Source organism: Carassius auratus, unplaced genomic scaffold (genome assembly GCF_003368295.1).
Source record: "Carassius auratus strain Wakin unplaced genomic scaffold, ASM336829v1 scaf_tig00215910, whole genome shotgun sequence".
In the NCBI taxonomy this organism is placed as follows: Eukaryota; Metazoa; Chordata; class Actinopteri; order Cypriniformes; family Cyprinidae; genus Carassius; species Carassius auratus.
The window spans coordinates 293,167-317,208 of record NW_020528304.1 but is presented as its reverse complement, the minus strand read 5'-3'; the positions used below and the strand labels follow the sequence as shown (position 1 = coordinate 317,208).

Here is a 24,042-nt window from a genome sequence, read left to right as displayed (position 1 = left end):
CTGTCTAAGACTTGATAGTTGCTCTGCCAATTCTTCGTCATCAGTTAGGAACCTAGATGTGCTATTTGATCGCAATCTTTCCTTAGAAAGCCCACGTTTCTAGCATTTGTAAAACTGCATTTTTCCATCTCAAAAATATATCAAAATTACGGCCTATGTTCTCAATGTCAAATGCAGAAATGTTAATCCATGCATTTATGACCTCAAAGTTAGATTATTGTAATGCTTTATTACAATAATGCTTTACTACAGGGAAGTGGCCTAATGGTTAGAGAGTCGGACTGGCAATTGAAAGGTTGTGAGTTCGAGTCTCGGGCCAGCAGTAATTGTAGGTGGGGGGAGTGCATGTACAGTTCTTTCTCCACCTTCAATACCACGACTTAGGTGCCCTTGAGCAAGGCACTGAACCCCCAACTGCTCCCCGGGCGCCACAGCATAAATGGCTGCCCACTGCTCCGGGTGTGTGTTCACAGTGTGTGTTTACTGCTCTGTGTGTGTGCACTTTGGATAGGTTAAATGCAGAGCACAAATTCTGAGTACGGGGCACCATACTTGGCTGAATGTCACGTCACTTTTCACTTCTTTTTTTTTTTATTTTTTTTTATTGGGTGGTTGTTCTGCACGCTTAGTGAACAAACTACAGCTACTCCAAAATGCAGCAGCAAGAGTTCTTACTAGAACCAGGAAGTATGACCATATTAGCCCGGTCCAGTCAACGCTGCACTGGCTCCCTATCAAACATCTATAGATTTTAAAATATTGCTTATTACTTATAAAGCCCTGAATGGTTTAGCACCTCAGTATTTGAATGAGCTCCTTTTACATTATAATCCTCTACGTCCGCTACGTTCTCAAAACTCAGGCAATTTGATAATACATAGAATATCAAAATCAACTGATCATTTTCCTATTTGGCGCCTAAACTCTGGAATAACCTAGCTAACATTGTTCGGGAGGCAAACACACTCTTGCAGTTTAAATCTAGATTAAAGACCCATCTCTTTAACCTGGCTTACACATAACATACTAATATGCTTTTAATATCCAGATCCGTTAAAAGATTTTTAGGCTGCATTAATTAGGTAAACCGGAACCGGAAACACTTCCCATAACACCCTATGTAATTGCTACATCATTAGGAGAATGGCATCTACGTTAATATTTGTCTGTTTCTCTCTTATTCCGAGGTCACCGTAGCCACCAGATCCAGTCTGTATCCAGATCAGAGGGTCACTGCAGTCACCCAGATCCAGTAAGTATCCAGACCAGATGGTGGATCAGCACCTAGAAAGGACCTCTACTGCCCTGAAAGACAGCGGGACCAGGACAACTAGAGCCCTAGATACAGATCCCCTGTAAAGACCTTGTCTCAGAGGAGCACCAGGACAAGACCACAGGAAACAGATGATTCTTCTGCACAATCTGACTTTGCTGCAGCCTGGAACTGAACTTCTGGTTTCGTCTGATCAGAGGAGAACTGGCCCCCCAACTGAGCCTGGCTTCTCCAGGTTTTTTTCTCCATTCTGTCACAGATGGAGTTTCAGTTCCTTGCCGCTGTCGCCTCTGGCTTGCTTAGTTGGGGTCACTTCATCTACAGCAATATCGTTGACTTGATTGCAAATAAATGCACAGACACTATTTAACTCAACAGAAATGACATCACTGAATTCAATGATGAACTGCCTTTAACTATCATTTTGCATCATTGACACACTGTTTTCTTAATGAATGTTGTTCAGTTGCTTTGACGCAATGTATTATGTTTAAAGCGCTATATAAATAAAGGTGACTTGACTTGTCTTGACAAATAAATAAAAACAAACGAACGTACAAATTAAACAATTCCAAACAGGGCCCACTGGTACAACCTTCACTGGGGCCCCTCTGACCCCAGCTACGGCCCTGCTCATGCCTGTTTCACACATACTCTGTCTGCAGTGTGTATGCAGTCTCACATGCATACATATTTTCTAGTATGTGGTGCAGCATGGACTCGATGTGCTTTCTCACAGGATGCATTTGCAGTACACTACTCGGTACGTAAACCATCGCTGCACTGCTGCAGACGCAACGCTCCTGGAACGCAACTGGAATCCATTAACATGGGTGCGTAAAAAAATATGCAACGCATGCGCACTGCAGACGGAGTATGTGTGAAACAGGCGTAAGGTTGTTTGCACCTTGTGCAATGTGGAATTAGTTTACAGCTTTTTCAAGCACTTTGTGATGCATTTTGGAAACAGGAGATGAGCCCCTTTTCTAATGCACCACCTATTTTGATAAACCCCTTCTCAAAGACTTTCTGTTTGTCAATTTTATTTGGGTAGGGTAACACACATATTCTGAATGCCTTCGGCAGTATTCGAATGAGCCATTTTAATCTATATTAATCTATATTAATTTCAAGATCACAGTGAGATTAATCTAGATTAAAAAAAGTAATCTATGCCCACCACTAGTATATATATATATATATATATATATATATATATATATATATATATATATATATATATATATATATACAGTGGGGATCGAAAGTTTGGGCACCCCTTGCAGAATCTGTGAAAATATGAGTAATTTTCAAAAAATAAGAGAGATCATACTAAATGCATGTTATTTTTTTATTTAGTACTGTCCTGAGTGAGATATTGTACATAAAAGATATTAACATTTAGTCCACAAGACAAAAAAATTGCTGAAATTATTAAAATAACCCCACTCAAAAGTTTGGGAACCCTTGGTTCTTAATACTGTGTTCTGTTACCTGATGATCCACGACTGTCTTTCTGTTTTGTGATGGTTGTGCATGAGTCCCTTGTTTGTTCTGAACAGTTAAACTGAGCAGCATTCTTCAGTAAAATCTTTAAGGTCCTGCAGATTCTTCAGTTTTCCAGCATCTTTGCATATCTGAACCCTTTCCAGCAGTGACTGTATGATTTTTCAGACTTTTCAGACTGAGGACATTTGAGGGACTAGATGCATTAAGAGCTGGGGGGTGAAAACTTTTGAACATGATGAAGATGGCCAAATTTGTCTTATTTTGTTGAAATATAATTTTTTTCCATTTAGTTCTGCCCTTCGTAAGCAACAGAAGATACTTGTATGTTTCCCGGTACACAAATTAAGCACAATTTACCTTGATCTTCAAATTCCAAAAGTTTTCACCCCCCAGCTCTCAATGCATCTTGTTTCCTTCTGGAGCATCAGTGAATGTTTGAATCTGTTTTAATAGTTGTGTTTGAGTCCCTCAAATGTCCTCAGTCTGAAAAGATGTATCTCAAAATCATACAGTCACTGCTGGAAAGGGTTCAAATATGCAAAGATGCTGGAAAACTGAAGAATCTGCAGGACCTTAAAGATTTTTCTGAAGAACGCTGCTCAGTTTAACTGTTCAGAACAAACAAGGGACTCATGAACAACCATCACAAAACAGAAAGACAGTCGAGGATCATCAGGTAACAGAACACAGTATTAAGAACCAAGGGTTCCCAAACTTTTGAGTGGGGTTATTTTAATAATTTCAGCAATTTTTTTGTCTTGTGGACTAAATGTTAATATCTTTTATGTACAATATCCTACTCAGGACAGTACTAAATAAAAAATAACCTGCATTTAGTATGATCTCTCTTATTTTTTGAAAATTACTCATATTTTCACAGATTCTGCAAGGGGTGCCCAAACTTTCGATCCCCACTGTATATATATTTATCAATTTTATGATTCTGAAAGCGGATTTAATAGGTGTCATTACAAAAATTGAGAACTGTAATTGTAAATTGTTTATCTGATGACGTTTTCTTTCTTTTAAGCAGAAAGTAACCTTAATTGAACAATCAACCTGATGTGTTAAGAAAACACTTCCTGCATTTCTTTGAATGGCTCTTAAGAGTAACTGTACAAAAGGTTCACTGAAGTATGTGTTGCAGACTATATTTTATGAATTTCTCCAATGCTGCAAAGAGTTCTTTCAAAAACTTGATGCAAGGAAATTAAATTAATCTATATGTAAGCCTATGAATATGGAACATGCATGCTTAACTCTGCATGGAGTTCAGTTGGCCATTACAAGGGTTAACGTCCTTAGCATGTCATTTACTATCTCTGCACTTAAATTTGAGCAATGCTTATGGTTGAAGCGAGTTATTCACAGAAACTTCCTCTTCCAAATATCTTCTACTTGCTAACTTGGGTCTAATCCACATGAAATGATTTAATTAGCTGTTGTTGATGAGCTTTGACTCAACCTTTCAGTAAAAACATGCATCTAAGCTACTAACTAACATTCCATAATCCAAAAATAAACTGTTACATAATATATCATGATTTTAGCTCAAATACACACACTGTTGTTTTTGTTATGTCTTTAAAAGATTTTTAGCGGCATCGAGCCATCACAAAATATGGAAGCAGAAGTGTGCTTTAACATCATATATCAACTAATGACAGTGATGCAACAGGGCAATGTTAAATGCAGTATTACAGTCCTGTGTTGTTATTTATGTGCAAAATGTGCTCCAAAAAGTATAAGTGTGTTAATATTGCTCCATCACCATGAACTGTGGAATTCAAAAATTCAGAATCCAACAAGCAGAGGGTCAAAACCAAAAATCCATCCAAAACAAACAAACAGGGAAAGGAACAGGAACAGGAATTAGGAACTCGGAAGGCGAGGAAACTGGGTGACGGAAAGAAAGGACTCCATCAAACCAAACAGAAACAGACCAGTTAATATAGGCAGGGTAATGACTATCAAGTGAAGACACCTGAGTGCAATTAACAGGAGTGCAATTACTGTGATGAAGGGACAAGGCTTTTTGGGAATTGTAGTGCCTGCGGTGAGGTGCCTATGGGGAAGTGAGACCACTAGTGGAGACCCAGAGAAACAGAGACCAGACACCGTGACAGGTTTGCAGTCAGTCTGCACTCACAAACAGCACTGGCGGATCAAGCAGTTCCGGGCGCCATGGCAGAGCAGGCACACTAGGAAGCCATGTCGGAGCAGGCAGTTCGTGAGGCCATGGTGGAGCAGACAGTTTAGGAGGCCATGGAGGATCAGGCAATTCGGGATGTCATGGCGGAGGAGGCAGACAAGGAAGCAATGGTAGAGCAAGCAAATCTGGGGGCCATTGCAGAGCAGGGAACTCAGGGGCCAAAAAAAAATCAGGTTTCAGAGGCCCTCTGGAGCCCTCCTTTGTGCTGGACATGGGGACTGGAGCCCTCTCTGGGCTAATCTCGGGGACTGGAGCCCTTTCTGTGCTAGACTTTGGGACTGTTTGGCTAAAATTGGGGATTGGAGTGGACCTAGGAGCCAGTGCCAACAGCCTTCTCCTCCTCAGATTCCTCATTTGGACTTGAAAATGCAGTGGCTTGCAGGCTTGACTGAGGAACGGCTGACGGACTTGACCTCAGAGCAGTGGACGGGCTTGAGAATTCTGTGGTCGGCAGGGTGGTTCTGATCATGTTCAAAAAAGGAATTTGAGATGATTTGAGCTTTGTGACATGGCACATTATCCTGCTCGAAATAGCCATCACAAGATGACTGCAAGATGGCCATAAAGGAATGGACATGGTCAGCAAACAATACTGTGGAATTTAAACATTGTTAATGTGGTACTGAGTTGTCCCAAGTGTGCCAAGAAAATAACCCCCACACCACAATCACCAGCCTGAACCGTTGATAAACGGCAGGGTTGATCCATGCTTTCCTGTTGTTCATGCCAAAATCTGAATCTACTATCTGAATGATGCAGTCAAATTAAGACTCATTATGCCAGGCAACCTTTTTCCAATCTTATATTATCCAATTTTGGTGAGCCTGTGAGAGTTAATGCCTCAGTTTCCTGTTCTTAGCTGACAGAAGTGAACCAGATGTGTTCTGCTGATGTAGCCCAACTTCTTCCAAGGTTCAGTGTGTTGTGGATTCAGAGATTCACTTCTACATACTTTGGTTGTAACCAGTGGATATTTAAGTTATTGTTGTTTTTAATCAACAATGTGGCCATCATCCTCTAACCTCTGGTATCAACAAGGCACAGAACTGCCCATCACTGATTATTTTGTCTGAAAACCGGAGAAATGGTTTAGTGTGAAAACCCAAGTAATTCAGCAGTTTCTGAAATATTCAGAACAGTCTTTCTGGCACCAACAAATATGTCATATTCAAAGTCACTTAAAGAGCCACACAGATGGGAAATCAAAAATTACCTGTATTACAGTGTATGATGTAGCTGACCATCTTTGTAAACAATGTGCAAATAATTAAACCAAAAAGTACACGATTTATAAAGTTATTGGCTACTACAGTAAGGAGTCGACTCTGAATCACTGAAACGTGTCGTTATAGATTTCAAATATTTTGCCCATCTCTATGTACGTCACTAGGAGCACTTTGCATAATAATCTCCGCCTACCGTCTTGGGAGAAACGAACTCTGACCTCACCCACCCCCACACACAGACGCTCTGTTTGGTGTGAGAGCATCATGTCGAGGAGACCATTTGTTTTATTTTCACTGCCAAAGAATGAAGATCAGAAGACCCAATGGCTAAAATTGATTTTCACCACAATACCAGAGCAGTACAACAAATCCCTTTTGTTGTGTTCACAACATTTCACTGATGACTGCTTTTCTAATCTCGGTGAGTACAGCGGGATTTTCAAAGCGTTTGGCCATAAAAGATGGTTCATTACCAACTTTATTTAGAACAACGAGCATCTCCGAATCACAACGCGAAGTATGATTATGAAATTATGTGTCTGTTTTCTCCCGAGCGTCTTATCAGTATGTGTGCTGTCTGCAGCCTTTGTTTGTGCTGATCGTCATGTACAAACACGTCATTAAAATGAAGTGTAACTCCGTGAATACTCAACGAAGAGACATGATAGAGATATCTATAGAAAGCTTGACATATAGATTCTACTTCTACTTTAAAACTAAACAAGTGCTGCTAACAGATATTCTGTGATAAAGTAATCCATATGAAAACAACGCGATGTCTGTTTTTCATCTCTCCCTTCGTTATATCTAATGTGACCACGCCCCCGCGTTGAACACGCTATTCAGATTCAAACTGAAGCGCGCGGCTTGAATACACCCACACAGAAGAAAAAGCAGCAAGACTGTTCAAGTTTTTTATTTTACTGTTTGCTTTGCAATGAGAGGAATAAGACATAATTCACCCCAAACAGATGCTAACGCATAGTTTACCATGGAGGTGTGAGCGGAACAACCAATCCAAACTGGTTATGTTAGTTGACCAAACAGAACACAGTATGCTACCGAAAGGTGGGGTTTAAGGAAACTGAATCTTTCGAACAGCTTCGCGCGAACCGTTTGGGGATTTGAGAATTGAGGTAATTTTAAAATTATATTTTGACAAAATGACAATGTTTTTTAACCTTGGATGGATTTAAACCTAATGTACAGGACTTATAAACAGTGATAGGAAGCTTAGAATTTTCATCTTACTGGCTCTTTAAATCAACTTTCCTCCACATTTTTTTCTTGACTATGTTTACATGACTAAGTGAGTTACAATCATTTGATTGAATTATTAGATATTTGCATTAAATAGCAGTTGTACCTAATAAAGTGTATATAAAAAAAATGTGTGTTACATTATGACATGTATATATATGTGTATAATATATAATTTATTCATTTATTGCTGTTACTGTGGCAGTCAACAACGGCACAGCATAACCATGTGCAAATGTTGTTTATATTTAGTTACACTGAATTTTTTTTCAGTTTAATTAATTCAGTCAACCTTATTATACCGCTTTAACATGGATTTCTATGGAGACCGAAAAACGACATTTAAATCAATCATGGCACCATTCATCAGTTACTCAAGAAAAGGTGGATATGAACTGAATACTAAGACGGGTGGTACTGACATGCAAAATGACATGTAGTTTTTGGTACTGCTGTACCACTAACCTCTACTTGATGAGCATACATTAGCAAAGAGGTGGGAAGGTCGATCAATTAAAGTAAACTTAATGCATTTCACACATGCTATCTTGTGGCTGGTGAGTTTGAGGGGTTTGGCACTAGACTCTGGACAGACAGCAGTACTGCATACTAATTCGGCAGACTACAGAGTGAGCTAATTAATGCATATCCTCTCACAGAGACTGCAGGAAGGTTGCATTAACACATGTCTGTCTGCCCTTGCTTTTTTAAGGACGATATTCATATGACTAATAATATGAAGAACAATCCTTTGTTTTCATTAGGAAAGGAAAGGAAAGGAAAGGAAAGGAAAGGAAAGGAAAGGAAAGGAAAGGAAAGGAAAGGAAAGGAAAGGAAAGGAAAAAAGATAATCAAGGATTTCTTAAGTAAGAGTAAATAAAAGACGTAGATGTAAAGTGCTAAACTTTCTTCTCCTCTTAGGACCATTTGACCTAAACATAAACTTTCTAGGCATCCAAATTTATAGGTCTTGAAATGACTCTCACAGTAATATCAGCATCATATCACACAGATGCTTGCTGACGCAGCCGGTGAGTCACTTACTCAACCTGTCAGTGCCATGTACATGCACATAGAAGGTGAAAACATATTATGCTGTTTGCCCAACCGCATTAACTGCAGAACTGGGAAACTGCAGGAGCAGAGATCTAAAGGCTGCAGTGCTTAACTGAAAACCACTAGATAGCTTTTATATATATATATATATATATATATATATATATATATATATATATATATATATATATATATATATATATATATATATATATATAAAACAAAAGAGAAAAGGGCTGGAAAGGACCCGGACCCTTAGCTAGATATTATTTTTAAGAAGATTGTCTTACAGATGCTCTGGGCCGATTACACTTCCACTAAATAAATCATATATATATATATATATATATATATATATATATATATATATATATATATAAATGAGTGGTTATGGCTGTCGGAGATCAGAATGAAATAGTTAATCCAACCATCTGTGCGGCTGCAGTCTCATAGACCTAGTGATCTTAAAAACGAATTACAGAGATCATCAACCTGCAACCACCTTAAGCAAAGAAAAAAAAAAAAAAACTACTTTACGCAGCAAGAGACAATATCTCATGATGCCATTATTGTGCTGAAGGAACACAATGCCTTCTCTTTTTTTGTCTGCTCCATCAAGTGCTCCCCAGCCATCATATTTCATAGTCCGATAACATGTTTCAGAATAATATCAGAAGATGGTCGAGCAGGTTTTTCCTGGTGTGCTATTGAGAATCTTCTTTTCACCCCCGAAACAGAAATCCTAACAACACCATTGTGCTGACCTAGAGTGTTCAATAAGAGTCTCTTTCTGTCTCTACATTATAAGCCACACTTGATGCCATTTACATGGAAGCATGCCAAGCTTGTTAATGACTGTAGCCTTTTTTTTTTTTTTTTTAAGGATATAGTTCCTTTTTTTTAAGGATATAGTTCACCCAAAAATTTAATGATGTCTTCATTTACTTACCCTCATGTCAATCAATACCATTCATGATTTTCTTTCTTCTGTGGAGCATACATTTTCTAACTTCTAACTGTATGGAGAAAAAAATAAAAAATAATGATGACCGAATCGAATATATTTGAATATGTCTAATGTAGAATATTCATACTGTGTTAAAGGAGTATTCTAGGTTAAACAGTAAAACAAGTAGGCTATTTAATTACTCTTAGGTAACACTTTATTTTAAGGTGTCCTTGTTAAATATTACAGGTACTTACTATTATAGTAACAATTAATTATGCATAATTACATGCATGTAACCCTAAGCCAAACCCTAATCCTAACCCTAACTATACAGAAGTACATGTATTTCATTAATATTAATCAGTACTTAAATTTGTAATTACACTGTAATAAACAAGCACACCTTAAAATAAAGTGTAACCCACTATTCCATTAAAAGTGGCTTCCTGTGTATGCACCATAGAACATTTCCTACAAAAAAAAAAAGAAAGAAAAATGTTCCAAATGGTAGGCAGCAAAAGATTATGCATGTCCAAATTTAGTACTGCATAGCCTACTTCCCATGAAATATGCAGTACTTAATGAAGCTAAGTAAGAAAAATTAGTATGATCAAAATAACAGAACAAATAATCAAAATATTATTATCATTAAAAATATATATATATATATATATATATATATATATATATATATATATATTTATTTATTTATTTTTTGTTCCTCAGAGAAGCTGATTAGATTTTGAATGGATTTCAGAAAGTACAAATGTCTTGGGAAGCCTGGTCATAAATTCAGTTAGAATGGCAGTTTTCTGAGATGTAATTTAAAATGCTGTCTGAAGTATTTTTAGACAGAGCAACTGGCATCAATATCACATATATTACACGTATATGTCTCCAATTAATGGTGACAGTTTTTACAAATGCTGTGTTCACAAAAGTCAATTAAAGTAAAAAATAAAATAAAAAAGTATATAATAAATATATAATATATATATATAATATATATATATATATATATATATATATATGGGCCATTAATTAAAAAGCAAAAACAACAACAAAACAATAGAATTGGTAAGTTTGGTTCATTTTTGAAAAATCTTTTCAGTAGATTAAAAACCCTTATTATACACTTCAATTGCCATTATCAATCTGAATAGTCTGTGCACACTTGCAACATGCACACTTGCAGTTCAGTATACCTTTTGTGCTGATATGTGAAAACATTCCACCCTCTAAATGTCACGGGAATTCCTTCATAAGGAATGTTTTTGAACAGCTTAATCCCAAGTAAAATTTTCAGGGGTGAAATAATGGCACAAGGTACAGCAAAGACAAATAATGCTGAGTGCTTGACTTCTGCACTGCTGGATTTGCTTGTGATCAACAATTTCTCCAGCAACCACTGAGAGTCAGTGCTTCTTGCACTGAAAAAGCTATGAAGTAAAATACTTTTTGACACGTTTGAAAATAAAATGCTAGCCAGTCCAGCATTTATTAGACTCATTTACACAACAAAACTTAATGTATAGACTACGTAACGATCCCATAATTTGATTCATTTTTCATCCTAAAAAAAAAAAAAAAAAAAAAAACTGACAGCATTTAATACTTTATTTAATAATGTTTACTAACAAAGATGGTTCAGAGAGATTCCAGATATTTTATTATTATTTATTACTTTTGTTTATTTTTTATTGCAGGGTAAATTTTTCCTTTAGATGTTTAATTCCATTGCTATTCCATTGTTATTATTATTAATATATATATATATATATATATATATATATATATATATATATATATACTGTGTGTTTTGACAACACAAATGAAAGCATCAACCAGATTCTTAACTTTTAACCTTCTGTACCTTTTGCATTTAACAGATGGCTTACTGACCACAACAGACGTTTTCAATGAGCGTTAAAAGAACAAGTGAATGAACACAGTAATGTCAAGACAGGAGAAAAAAAGCGGGAAAAAGCAAGGGTCAGCTCTGAGTGTAATCCAATCTTTCCACTTGTCTTGTTTTTAAATTACTCTATACTTCTGCAAGGCTGATTAAACGTTGGTCAGATGTCCCATCACATTTGACATCAGTTACTATCTCAGGATTTGGCTGTGAGTAGGGAAATTAACTGATTGATATCTTCTAGACCAGTCTCCAACCGAAGCTTTCCCTTATCGGCTCTTATCACCGGTTGGAGCTGTCATTTATTTGAATCTTTCCAATAAAGCTCTGATGTGATACTTAATTTAAATATTAATATAAGATGCAATTACTCAACTGTCGTATCATCCACAACAAATAATTCAGTCTTTTTACTAGATAATAAAACATTTTAAGAGCCCTGTATGAGCAGATAATGCAAACCTCTGAAAAGGAGAATACTTTGTATAGAAATGTTAACAGATAAACAGAGACTCAGAAAAGATGTTGTAGTATAGCTTTGCGATTTCAGAATAAACATCATGCAATGAGCTGCAGACCACCTGCTGTAGTCAAAAAAAGCAATGCAAAGACATGGACTAAACTAGGATTGCAGGGTATAACAGTACTACAGTATATTTCTAAGTAGCTACAAGTCTCACAATGCCAAATGTGCCACGGTATTTTCCAAACAGTGGTACCATTAAACATTGTTTTATATTCTCATATGCGGTCAACTCCAGCTGACCTACCTGGTCTGGAGCACATTAAATGGCCAAAAAAATGTCTTCTGATAAACAAACGATTTAGCACAGCTAGAGTGCAATATAACATGAAAAAGATATCCAGAAGCATCTCCTGTGATGAGACTTTGAACCACATTCACAAAGCAGAACAGTCATCAATAAATACTGTTATATTCACATACAGTTTGGTTATTTATGAATGACAACTGCATTCTGTAAGCATGCACACTGTAAATTTTCAATACTCCCTAACTGCATTTTCAGCGAACCCCTGCTGTGTGAATGGAATTGGGCTGGGCAACCACTTACATCTAGCATGTGTATTGGTGTTTTATGCGTCCAATCAGTCTTCCACCGTAGCTGCTTCCATCAGTTTTGTAGTTTGTGACTAAATTGCTCCGTGCTCCACTCATTAAAGTTGCTGTCAATTAATAGAGATCTGATGAATTAACTAGCACTTCAATTGTACTCCTATTGTGTAAAATGTGGTAACTTTTTAAGTTTCATGGATGCCGCCATCTTTGATATTTGATAGTCATTTTTGCTATTGTTGCAGGTGATAATCTAGCCTGGTAGATCTAGCCAAACTCTGCTACGTCGCTTTGCTTCATAGAGTTTGGACGATGGTCTGAAGTTTAAAATCATTGGTTACCTATAAACCAACACATTACGTTTGGTTATGAGGTGTGTTATTCGCCGGCTCAGCCGGCTCCTCCGCCTCGGTCTTCCACTGTAAACACAGGAATGCTACAAAACCATAGAGCGAAATACCGGAGTGAACATGGCAGTTCACAATCACAATTATCGCCTTGCCGGACTTTGGCCACTCCAGTTTCTCGCTAACTATCGGCAACAGTTGATAAATTCAACTTTTCCCAAAACCTGTCGGGACTCGGGAGTAGGGCCACAGCTTCACCTCCATTCAAAATTTGAAACAAACACTCTTCTTGTTCGGGCTTCAGTTGGCAAATGTGGAATGTTTTCTACAACAGAGCAAATAGCATCCCGTGTCTCTGTGTCTGTTTTCGATTTCCCTAACCTAAACTACAATCCTAAATTCGTCACTTAGCGTACAGAAGCGAACTGAAATTGAGCGGCAGTACGAAGTCTGACGTAGTCAGGCTAGTGATGATCAGGAATAGAACACAAACTTGACACCTGTTGTAAACTATGTGAACAGGACTTTTTTAGTAAATGCCGCCGTAAACCCAAAACTGACATTGTGAATGTAGCCTAATAATTTTGTATCACTGGCATTTTTTCTGATATCGCTGCATAGCAGTCTCATTTATCAATTTATTGATCTGTATTTTTGTCGTCAAAACACAAATATAGCCTTAAACCAAGATGAATTTATTTAGCAAAACAAGAATTGATTTAAGAAAATATATCTTGTTTATACATAAACCTTCAGACAAACCGTATGCCCCATATGACTATGTCATCATTTCCTGTTTTCTGCCTGTTTCCTTTTTCCTCTTTCTTGCCAAACTGTGACACTGGACAAACCTTTTAACTCTAACCTTAATTGCAGTGTTATGCTGTTGATGAACTAAGCAAATATTTCCATCCTGATTTCTGGCAGTAATAAGGGAGTGAATAGTGCTGAGGGGTACAACATTCATTCAGTATACTGCTGTGGCACTCAACACTGCAGGCAAATAGATTACAATTAGTTGGGTGTAATGGCCCATAAGCCTCACTCTAAAGGCTGATGGGAAACCTGCAGGAAATATACAGATGGTATGATCTGAACGACAATGTGTGGGGGTGTCGATAAAATAGTGCTGTACACTTTAAAATTGAAATGCTCACTCACTCAAAGTTGAGGGTCTGCAAGACACTATTGATTTCTGAGTATTTATTTATGTAATCCATTAGATTGTGGGCTTGAACGTCACTTTCCTCCAACTGTTGCAAACTTGCTGACTGAGTTAAATCACCTGCTGACAAACTAACAAACTAAACTATGCAGTTGATAGTAATTCATTGTGCAATCAGTTTCTAGGGGTGGATGATTCAAAAGTACAAAAGAGCAAAAATGTACAGTAAAAACATTTTTTTAATACTATTCTTTAATACTTTTTTAATATATCTCACTAAATTGGATGGATGACAAATAAAAACATGATATAATATTTATATACATATATTAAAATTAAAAAAATAATCAGCTAGAGGTATTTTGACCAAGTATAAAAACAGCAATGCAAGGAGCAATATGATAAAAGAAACCAATGTTCAGTAAATTGATTTATTAATTACAAGAATTGTAATAAACAACTTCATTGCATTTCATCTCTAGTCACTGCGGTAATGTCAAGAATCCATATACAGTATGTCTGCTGCCTTAACAAGCATTTTCAATGCGTATTGAAAGTGGGCATCAGAAACAAGGTTTCAGAAAAAAGCATAGTAGCTACAGAACCCATGGGGGACACATTTGGCCACCAGATGAAAGACCCATACAAAATATCATGATGAATTGGATGATAATTGGGTTAGGGATGCAATCAAAATGCATTAGAAGGAAAGACCGCACTGAAACGTCTACACAATGATGACTTTACTGGACTTCAGCTAATACAAATAAAACCAAAGCAAAAAAAGTGTGTCCAGCATGTGTGTTTTTTTATTTTGTTTTTGTTTTTTCAGTGTCATTTTTGATAAATCAGGCTTTTATGGCTCCTAAAGTAAGATGTAGGAGAGGTTCATGCCTGAGGGGGGAAACATACCTAAATTGTATTCAGAGACCCGAACGTAGCAAAATATGCAATTCGATGCATTAAATGCAAATAAATATCAAATTAGTCATATTTTATAAATAATAATAATAATAATAATAATTCATATGATGAAATGCATGTAGTAAATTATGTACAGGTTTTTCAGCAAAGATTTGATCATGATGATCATTTAGAGGCCTTAGAAAATATGTGTTTTATATATATAATACGTGTGGCTTCATAGGTTTAACAGTGCAGCCAATCAAAGGACCAGGGGAGTGTATTTGTTAGTGACATAATTGTGGAAAAAAAATTGTGGAGCAGAGAAAAATACCTCTCACTGGGAGAAAGATTTCTGTCGCACAGCACGTACAAAGCACACATCGTCAACACATCTGCATTCCACAGCAGTGTCTTGGTGACGACCATATGGTCAAAAAAGATAGATGATGGCAAATGCATTGTGTAGCCTTCCAGAACTGCTTGTAGTTATCACCTAAAGAGGCTTTAGGCAAGTACGACATGAATGATTAATGATGAATGCCGTAGTTCATGTTCAAGATTAAAAGAGGTTAAAAGAGAAATAAAGCATAGAAATACGTCTCCTTATAGACAGGTCAACCAGAATAGTAATAAAACTAATCATTCATAAGCATAGGGTCTTGATGTGAAAGCTCTATATCAGAAAATATACAGTACATGCTCACATTTCTTGTTAAAATAACACAAATAGCTGTAGGTTTCAAAGACAAAAAATAATTGCATCCACATGAGTCTGGGGTGCCTTTTTGGGGTGCCTTCCCGAAGGTAATCTAAAACGCTCATTGAGAGTTTGCAGTGTGTGTAAATCTAGTCTCCCTGAGCCTTACAATCAATCTAGAGGGGACTAGCAAACAAAATTAAACACTGCAAAACAGTATTTTACCAAACCAGAGAAAGTAGCTCCTTAGAGTGTTTAAATGCGCCACTACACTCATATGTCAATCCAACCTAATCTGCCAAAAAAAAATTATGATTCTTGCACAATCTAATCTCAGCCCAGATGGAGCACACACACAGACCAGTCTGTTCAATGACTGTCTCATGCATATTGCACACAAAACTGGAGAGTGCTAGCAGGAACTCGGCAGTTCCAATAGGATTGGTTGGCTATAAACAGGTTGTAGGAGTCTGTGCGCATCACTCTGCCAGGAAACAAAATTCTGCTGATATAACCAGGGCTGCATGATATATCGAAATTATAGAAATATTGCAAATGTGCATATCACAATAAGTATAAATGGGTGACTTCATAGCATACTTAAAAAATGTCTAGCATATGGCAGGCGGATGTTAGTTTGGATATGTGTGCGCATGCGCTGCCACAAGACAATCAACAAGTGTGATGCTTTCATAGCAAGCTAATCAGATAATATGAGCCAAGCTGGAAGCACACGCAATTATGGCTAGTGATGGTTAAATTAAGCTTTGTGAAGCTTCAGTTAAAGTGCTTGTGAAGAGGGCATAAATCCTAACTAAACATGCACATACTACACATGTAAATGTGTATTCATATTATGATTTATTCTTAGTTATCAAAGGATTGTATCACACTTGAAAACTGCGCAATGGGTTTCGCAATTTTTGAATCTGAATACTAAGCAGTCACAAGTTCATTTAAAGGAATCAAGTTCTGGGCTGCATCTAAAATACTAGGCAGCTAACTTGCTGCCTCACTGCCTTATCTGGTAATGACTTTGTAGGCAGCTTTTTAGCACTGAGGCACCTCATGATACTTATTTCAGACAGGCTTCTGATCTGCAACAAAATGTAAGTACTATAATACTGATTTCTCGCTAGAAATAACATCAATAGTTCAAAAAGTTAGTCTGAAATATAAATATACACAAAAACTGATCACCAAATTTTAGAGATTTCGGACGTGGCCCTGGTATTGCTTCCCTGTGAGATGTTTGTTTTAGTATTTTTTTTTATTATATATATATATATATATATATATATATATATATATATATATATATATATATATATATATATATATATATATATATATATATATATATATACAAGCTTTGAAGACCTGGACCACAAAACCAGTCACATGGGTAAATGTTTTTTTGTGATTTATTCATCATCTGAAAGCTGAAAGCTGAATAAATAAGCTGTCCACTGATAGCATAGGACAATATTTGATATAACTATTTGAAAATCTGGAATCTGAGAGTGTACAAAAATAGAAATATTGAGAAATATCACCTTTAAAATTGTCCAAATGGAGTCCTTAGCAATGCATATTACTAATAGAAAAAATATTTTGATAAATTTACAGTAGTAAATATAGAAAATATCTTCATGGAACATGATATTTACTTAATACCCTAATTAATGATTTTTGGCATAAAAGAAAAAAAGATTATTATACAATTATCCATGCAACTTAATTCTATATATATATATATATATATATATAGATAGATAGATAGATAGATAGATAGATAGATAGATAGATAGATAGATAGATAGATAGATAGATAGATAGATAGATAGATATAACTCATAATAGCAAGATAAAAAATTGCAAGTTTGTATATCTCTCGCAATTTTGTAAACGGTTCAATCAATGCTTGGTTATGGCACCTCTGGGTTCTTCAGGCTGAATAGAGCTGTTTTATATTAGCGCTTCATTCGTTTCTTCATTCCTATTTCCTTTACAAATTTGGGATTTTATATGCAAATGATGATTTACAGTATTTTAGCAATAGACACATAGCGTTAAAAAATTTTAACGTCTTAAAGCACAGCCATTTTTTTGTTGTTTAATGAAATGACTTGTAGCCTACGTTACCCAATGGTATACATGCATTACTTGGTACAAAATGCAAATGCAGTGTTTTTTTATGGCAAAACTTGTTTTTAAAGGTTCCTATTTTATAGTAGAAAGAAAGAAAGAAGGAAAGAAAGAAAGAAAGAATGTGTCCACGTGACATCAGATATTAAAAATCAAATTATTTATTAATTCAGTAAAGTATATAGATCTATTTTACAGTGATTTTTTGTTTTTAACCTGTTAGTCAGCACCAAAATGCCCTCGTCCTGAATGCCTTTCAACTTGCACGTGTCAGTGTTTATGAATAGATTAAATGAAACGGGACAAATTTAATCTTAACAATCTACAGTATGTATCATTATAAAGATCTAAGCCTCAAGCATCGACAACAGATAGCTGTTTTTCAATGGAAAGCTTATAAAGACTGTATTTGCTACACTTGTGTAAGCAGTACACATAAAAACATGAGCAATAAAAACGCTGTACATACCAGATCCATCGTAATAATGGAGCCACAAAACCAATAATTTAATTTGTGCATAAATAGCATACACCTTAAAGTATAAATAAAAATACACAGCAGAGAGGCGATATGAACATTTATTGCTTATTAATATTTATCGCACACATTAATGATATAATAAGATATTATATTATTATACAAAATAGCTAAATCTCAATCAGTGGATCATTTTTATCAGCATATTTCAAAGCTCTAAAACTGCTCAATCTAAGGTATTATATGTGACTTCCTGTAGCCTATATCTGCTTTGAAACAATATGTATTGTGAACTACATAGGACTATATCGTGGTCACAAATTAAGAATTCGTTCCGCAGACTTTGCTCTTTTCTGGATAATATTGTCAAATGTTTTCATTAATTAGCATGCTATCGCATGATGCACTCATACGACAGACAAAATCTGGCTATGCACATATGTGTGCAATTATGTTGGCAAAAATGCAGATGGCTATACCAGAACTAAACAAATGCACCTGGGGCAAAAATCTAACTGAAATATTAAAATCACTGATACTTATAAATACAGAATAATGCAATGATATTTAACATACAAGAATCACTGTAGATTTGCATGGTAAAAACCAATGTTTCTTACCTTCATAGATTGCTTTAAATCCTTGGGCACTGACTGCAAAGTCTGTAGTAAACCACAGTGCCAAAATCGACCCCGTACTTACGATGGGCGATGGCAACATGAAGCCAGACAACCTGGAATGAAATGTATAAATGCAAAGTAAGTATATATATATATATATATATATATATATATATATATATATATATATATAATAAAAGAGAAAAGAGAAACAGCTAATTGTTTAAATCATTCCTGCACTTTTCTAAAATATCACTGTTCTTTGTCATGTTTTTAATGAGCAGGACCAAATCATCTCGGTCACCCTCAATGGAGCATGAGCACACTTCACTACCCTATGACTCCACAGTACTTGCCTCAGCTTTGACACCACCCTAGTGAATTTGATGAAAATTACAAGCTCAAGATAAAACAAATTCAATGGAAATTTTTATTGCTCAAAGTATTTCATTGATCTTCTATAGCTGAAACTAATTTCAGATGTTAAATTTAAGTTAACCAGATGTTTCTTGTAAAATTAAAAATAGACAGTCCCTTGTTTTGTCCTCAGTGTGAAAAGATGGATCTCAAAATCATACAGTCACTGCTGGAAAGGGTTCAAATATGCAAAAGAAAACTGAAGATTTTGCAGGACCCTGAGGATTTTTCTGAAGAAAGTGTTCAGTTTAACTGTTCAGAACAAACAAGTGACTCATGAACAACCATCACAAAAAAGGATACCATCCAGGTAACCACACACAGTATTACGAAAAAAATGGTTCACAAACTAAACTACTAAGCAATTTAAAAGATTTTCACTCCTAAACACTGAGAAAAATATAACAAAACTGCTTTGGTTAAAGGGAATATACACTTTTTCACCCACTGAATGTCTGAAAGCTCTAAAGGTAAATTAACAAAGGAACTGAATTAGCAAAGTATGGTGTTTGTATGTGATGACTGCATTATTAAACTGTATATATTGAACAGTGACTTGTATTCTTTTATTCCAGCCACATTAATCCAAACAAAATTGTCTGAGTGCTTGCTGGCATGTACAGCAGCTAGATAATGGCTGTTTGGCCGAAGTGCTTACCTGCAATTTGTCTGCCAATGTAATACGATTATCCAAGCATGACTTTACAAGAATTGTGTTTTCTGTGAGGGTTCACAGGTCAAGTCAAGCTTATGAACTGATATTATCTCCATCCTCCACAATGAGTTGTCCACTGGGCATTATAGAACACATTTTATCATAGTTTTTCTTCTTCAAACACTGGTCTGTGGAAGGGTGTCATGTTTTATCTGAAGAAGACTGTGTGGCTGAGCATCTAGAGTAGTTTTTTTTTTTTTTTTTTTTTTTTTTTTTTTTTTTAAGCCCATATCCAAAGTGATCACAGTCATTTAATCACAGTCTGTGCAGACAGGTTCTAGAAGAGCCAGCCCAGAATGCATCAGCTCAGAAAGAAATAGTGAATTGGCTTCAAATATTTCAAATATTACTTAACCAAGGCATGTGTTGATCCTCAACATCAGTAACAAGGAATCTCTTATTAGTGACCACCTTCCTGGCCTGCTTGCTCTAGAGTACTTTTATTATTATTATTATTATTATTATTATTATTATTATTATTATTATTATTATTATTATTACTATTATTATTATTAATGATGGCCATTTTCATTAGCTGACAAAGACCTTCAAATTCAAATGTAAGGGTTATGGTACAGTAGCAAGAATTAGGTTAAACCGAATTATAAACCAACTGCCATGGACCTGTTCTGTCAAATCAAGTTGCAAGTTGTTTTCCAAATTTTAGACATTTTTACCAGTTAAATTAGCTGGTGATAAACATTTCTATGCTGGTCTACTAGCTGGACTAGCAACAACCCAGTACTAAAGAACATAACCCAGCTCTGACAAGATATAATTTCAAGTTGGTCTAAAGTGATTTAGAGAGTCTGACGTCATACACACTTTAGAATGAAAATCTGCTCCTTAATTACTTCATGTACTTCTGCAACCCCCTAGGCTAGAATGATCTTAACTTTAGTAGTGTTGTATTGCACAGAAGAAAAAGTTGTACAGTAATGAAAACACCTTGAAATGACCCACTGTGGTTTGTTCTGCTCTTTTGAAATAAGAGATGCATAATTGTGCTAGTGAATATCATTTGAAAGATTGTGTGCCCTGACCTTCACAGACTGCTATCATCCATGTAGAGAATGTGGGGGAAAGATATCACTGTGATACAATAATACCATTGGGGATTCTGAAGGGCAAAGCTATGCTTTTGAACAGACAATCAATCAGAGAAACTATGTATTTGGTTAGGTCACCAAAACAACTGTCCACATTGAACGAATGAGGATTTGGGTTAAAATACAAAAAAAAAAGTGATGCTTCAGATCCCTGAGATGACTTATGAACTAAAATCTTTTGTCTCTGAGCTCTTTTGAAAGTCACAATGAGATTCTGATAGTTTCATAAGGCCATGTTTTACTTTTAAAATCTAATGTTACTATCAGCAGCACCAAATATCCATCTACTGTACGTGAAATAAAATCAGTTCGCCATGCATCTATCAAAAAAAAAAAAAAAAAAGTATAGTACAGTATATCATTCAACAGTATTATATATTTGAAGTCAGATATTTTCATTTCATATTTTAAACATAAATAACTTAATATTTTCAACAGAAAATAAATTTGATAGATAAGGCCATAATGTATTTGTGTTATTTTACAGCATACAATGGCAAAATATATATAAAATATTTTTATATGCTGAAATTGCACATTGTGACGTTTACATTGAGTTTGTATATTTTTCCAACTTGTGTGTGTAATAAAAAATAGTTTATACATATTTTGCAATATATATATATATATATATATATATATATATATATATATATATATATATAGACAGCATGTTACAGACAGCATGTTACATGTCAGCATGTTACATGTCCCACAAGAGACAGTAATATATTGGATCACTGTTACACCACAATAAAGGATGCATTTCACTCTGTTCCACGAGCAGCTTTGGGACGTTCTGATCACCTTCTGGTTCATCTTATACCGTCCTACAGGCAGAAACTAAAAGCAGCTAAACCTGTATCAAGGACTGTAAAAAGATGGACTAATGAAGCAGAGCAGGATTTACAATCTTGTTTTGACTTCACTGATTGGAGTGTTTTTGAAGCTGCTGCCACCGATCTGGATGAACTCACAGAGACCGTAACATCATATATCAGTTTCTGTGAGGATATGTGTATTCCTACAAAGACTCAACTAATTTACAATAATGACAAACCGTGGTTCACTGCAAAACTCAGACAGCTCCGTCAGGCCAAAGAAGATGCTTACGTGAAGGGGGACAATGTCTTGTATAAACAGGCTAAATACACATTGGAAAAGGAGATCAAAGTGGCAAAGAGGAATTATTCTGAAAAAATAAGGACTCAGTTCACTTCCAACGACTCCGCATCAGTGTGGAAAAGTCTAAAGAAGATCACCAATTACAAGACACCACCCCCCAGCACCGTAGAGAATCAACGACTGGCAGACGATCTGAACGAGTTTTACTGCAGGTTTGAAAGAACACCCATCACCTGCCCTGAACCCCTCCCCACACAACCATTCACACCCTTCACAACTCCTGCAACCAGCCCTGAATGCCTCTCCAAACTACCGTTCACACCATTAACAGCTCATGAAACCCATCCTGAACACCTCTCCAATCAAGCACTCTCACCTTTCACACCTCCTGCATCCCCCCTCTCCCCCACACCTGCAATTCAGATCAGCGAGGATGCGGTGCGCCAGGTCTTCCGGAAGCAGAAAAGGAAAAAAGCACCAGGCCCAGATTGTGTTACACCAGCCTGTCTGAAATCCTGTGCTGACCAGCTGGCCCCCATCTTCACACAGATCTTCAACAGATCGCTGGAGCTGTGCGAAGTCCCTTCATGCCTCAAACGTTCCACCATCATCCCCATCCCTAAGAAACCCAAAATTACAGGACTAAATGACTACAGGCCTGTGGCTCTAACGTCTGTAGTCATGAAGTCATTTGAAAAACTGGTGCTGGCCCACTTGAAGGACATCACTGGACCCTTGCTGGATCCTCTTCAGTTTGCCTACAGAGCAAACAGGTCTGTGGACGATGCAGTAAACATTGGACTGCATTATGTTCTGCAACACCTAGACAGACCGGGGACTTATGTGAGGATCCTGTTTGTGGACTTCAGCTCGGCCTTCAACACGATCATCCCAAACCTCCTCCTGCCCAAACTAAATCAGCTCTCCGTGCCCACCTCCGTCTGTCAGTGGATCAACAGCTTCCTGACAGACAGGCAGCAGCTAGTGAGGCTGGGAAAATACACATCCAGCACCCGTACAATCAGCACCGGAGCTCCCCAGGGCTGCGTTCTCTCCCCACTGCTCTTCTCCCTGTACACCAACGATTGCACATCTAAGGACCTCTCTGTCAAGCTCCTGAAGTTTGCAGACGACACCACACTCATCGGCCTCATTCAGGACGGTGACGAGTCTGCTTACAGACAGGAGGTAAAAGAGCTGGCTGTCTGGTGCACTCTCAACAACCTGGAGCTTAACACGCTCAAAACAGTGGAGATGATCGTGGACTTCAGGAGAAACCCCCCTGCACTCCCCCCACTCACCATCATGGACAGCCCTGTGACTGCAGTGGAGTCATTCAGGTTCCTGGGAACCACCATCTCTCAGGACCTGAAGTGGGACATTCACATTGACTCCATCGTAAAAAAGGCCCAGCAGAGGTTGTACTTCCTTCGCCAGCTGAGGAAGTTAAACCTGCCACAGGAGCTGCTGAAACAGTTCTACTCCACCATCATCGAATCCATCCTCTGCACTTCAGTAACTGTCTGGTTCAGCTCAGCTTCTAAATCTGACCTCAGAAGACTACAGAGGGTAGTCCGGACTGCTGAGCGAATCATCGGTTCAACTCTCCCATCTATTCAAGAACTGTACTTATCCAGAGTGAGAAAAAGGGCTGTCAAAATCACTCTGGACCCCTCACATCCAGCACACTCCCTCTTTGAACTGTTGCCATCTGGTCGACGCTACAGAGCACTGAGCACTAGAACGACCAGACACAGGACCAGTTTCTTCCCTCAGGCAATCCATCTTATGAACAGCTGACAATAATGGCGAACACACTACACTTTATATTTATATACAC

At 36.9% G+C, this 24,042-nt stretch overlaps 1 protein-coding gene across 1 annotated transcript in view; it reads right to left on the bottom strand.

The window, feature by feature from the left end:
- The window catches only part of csmd1a (CUB and Sushi multiple domains 1a), a 280,504-nt gene that overhangs the window by 105,478 nt on the left and 150,984 nt on the right, over nt 1-24,042 (bottom strand). Inside the window, exon 3 of the mRNA XM_026261659.1 lies at nt 18,837-18,949. Within this exon, the coding sequence (XP_026117444.1) occupies nt 18,837-18,949 (113 nt within the window). The remainder of the gene's footprint in view (nt 1-18,836; nt 18,950-24,042) is intronic.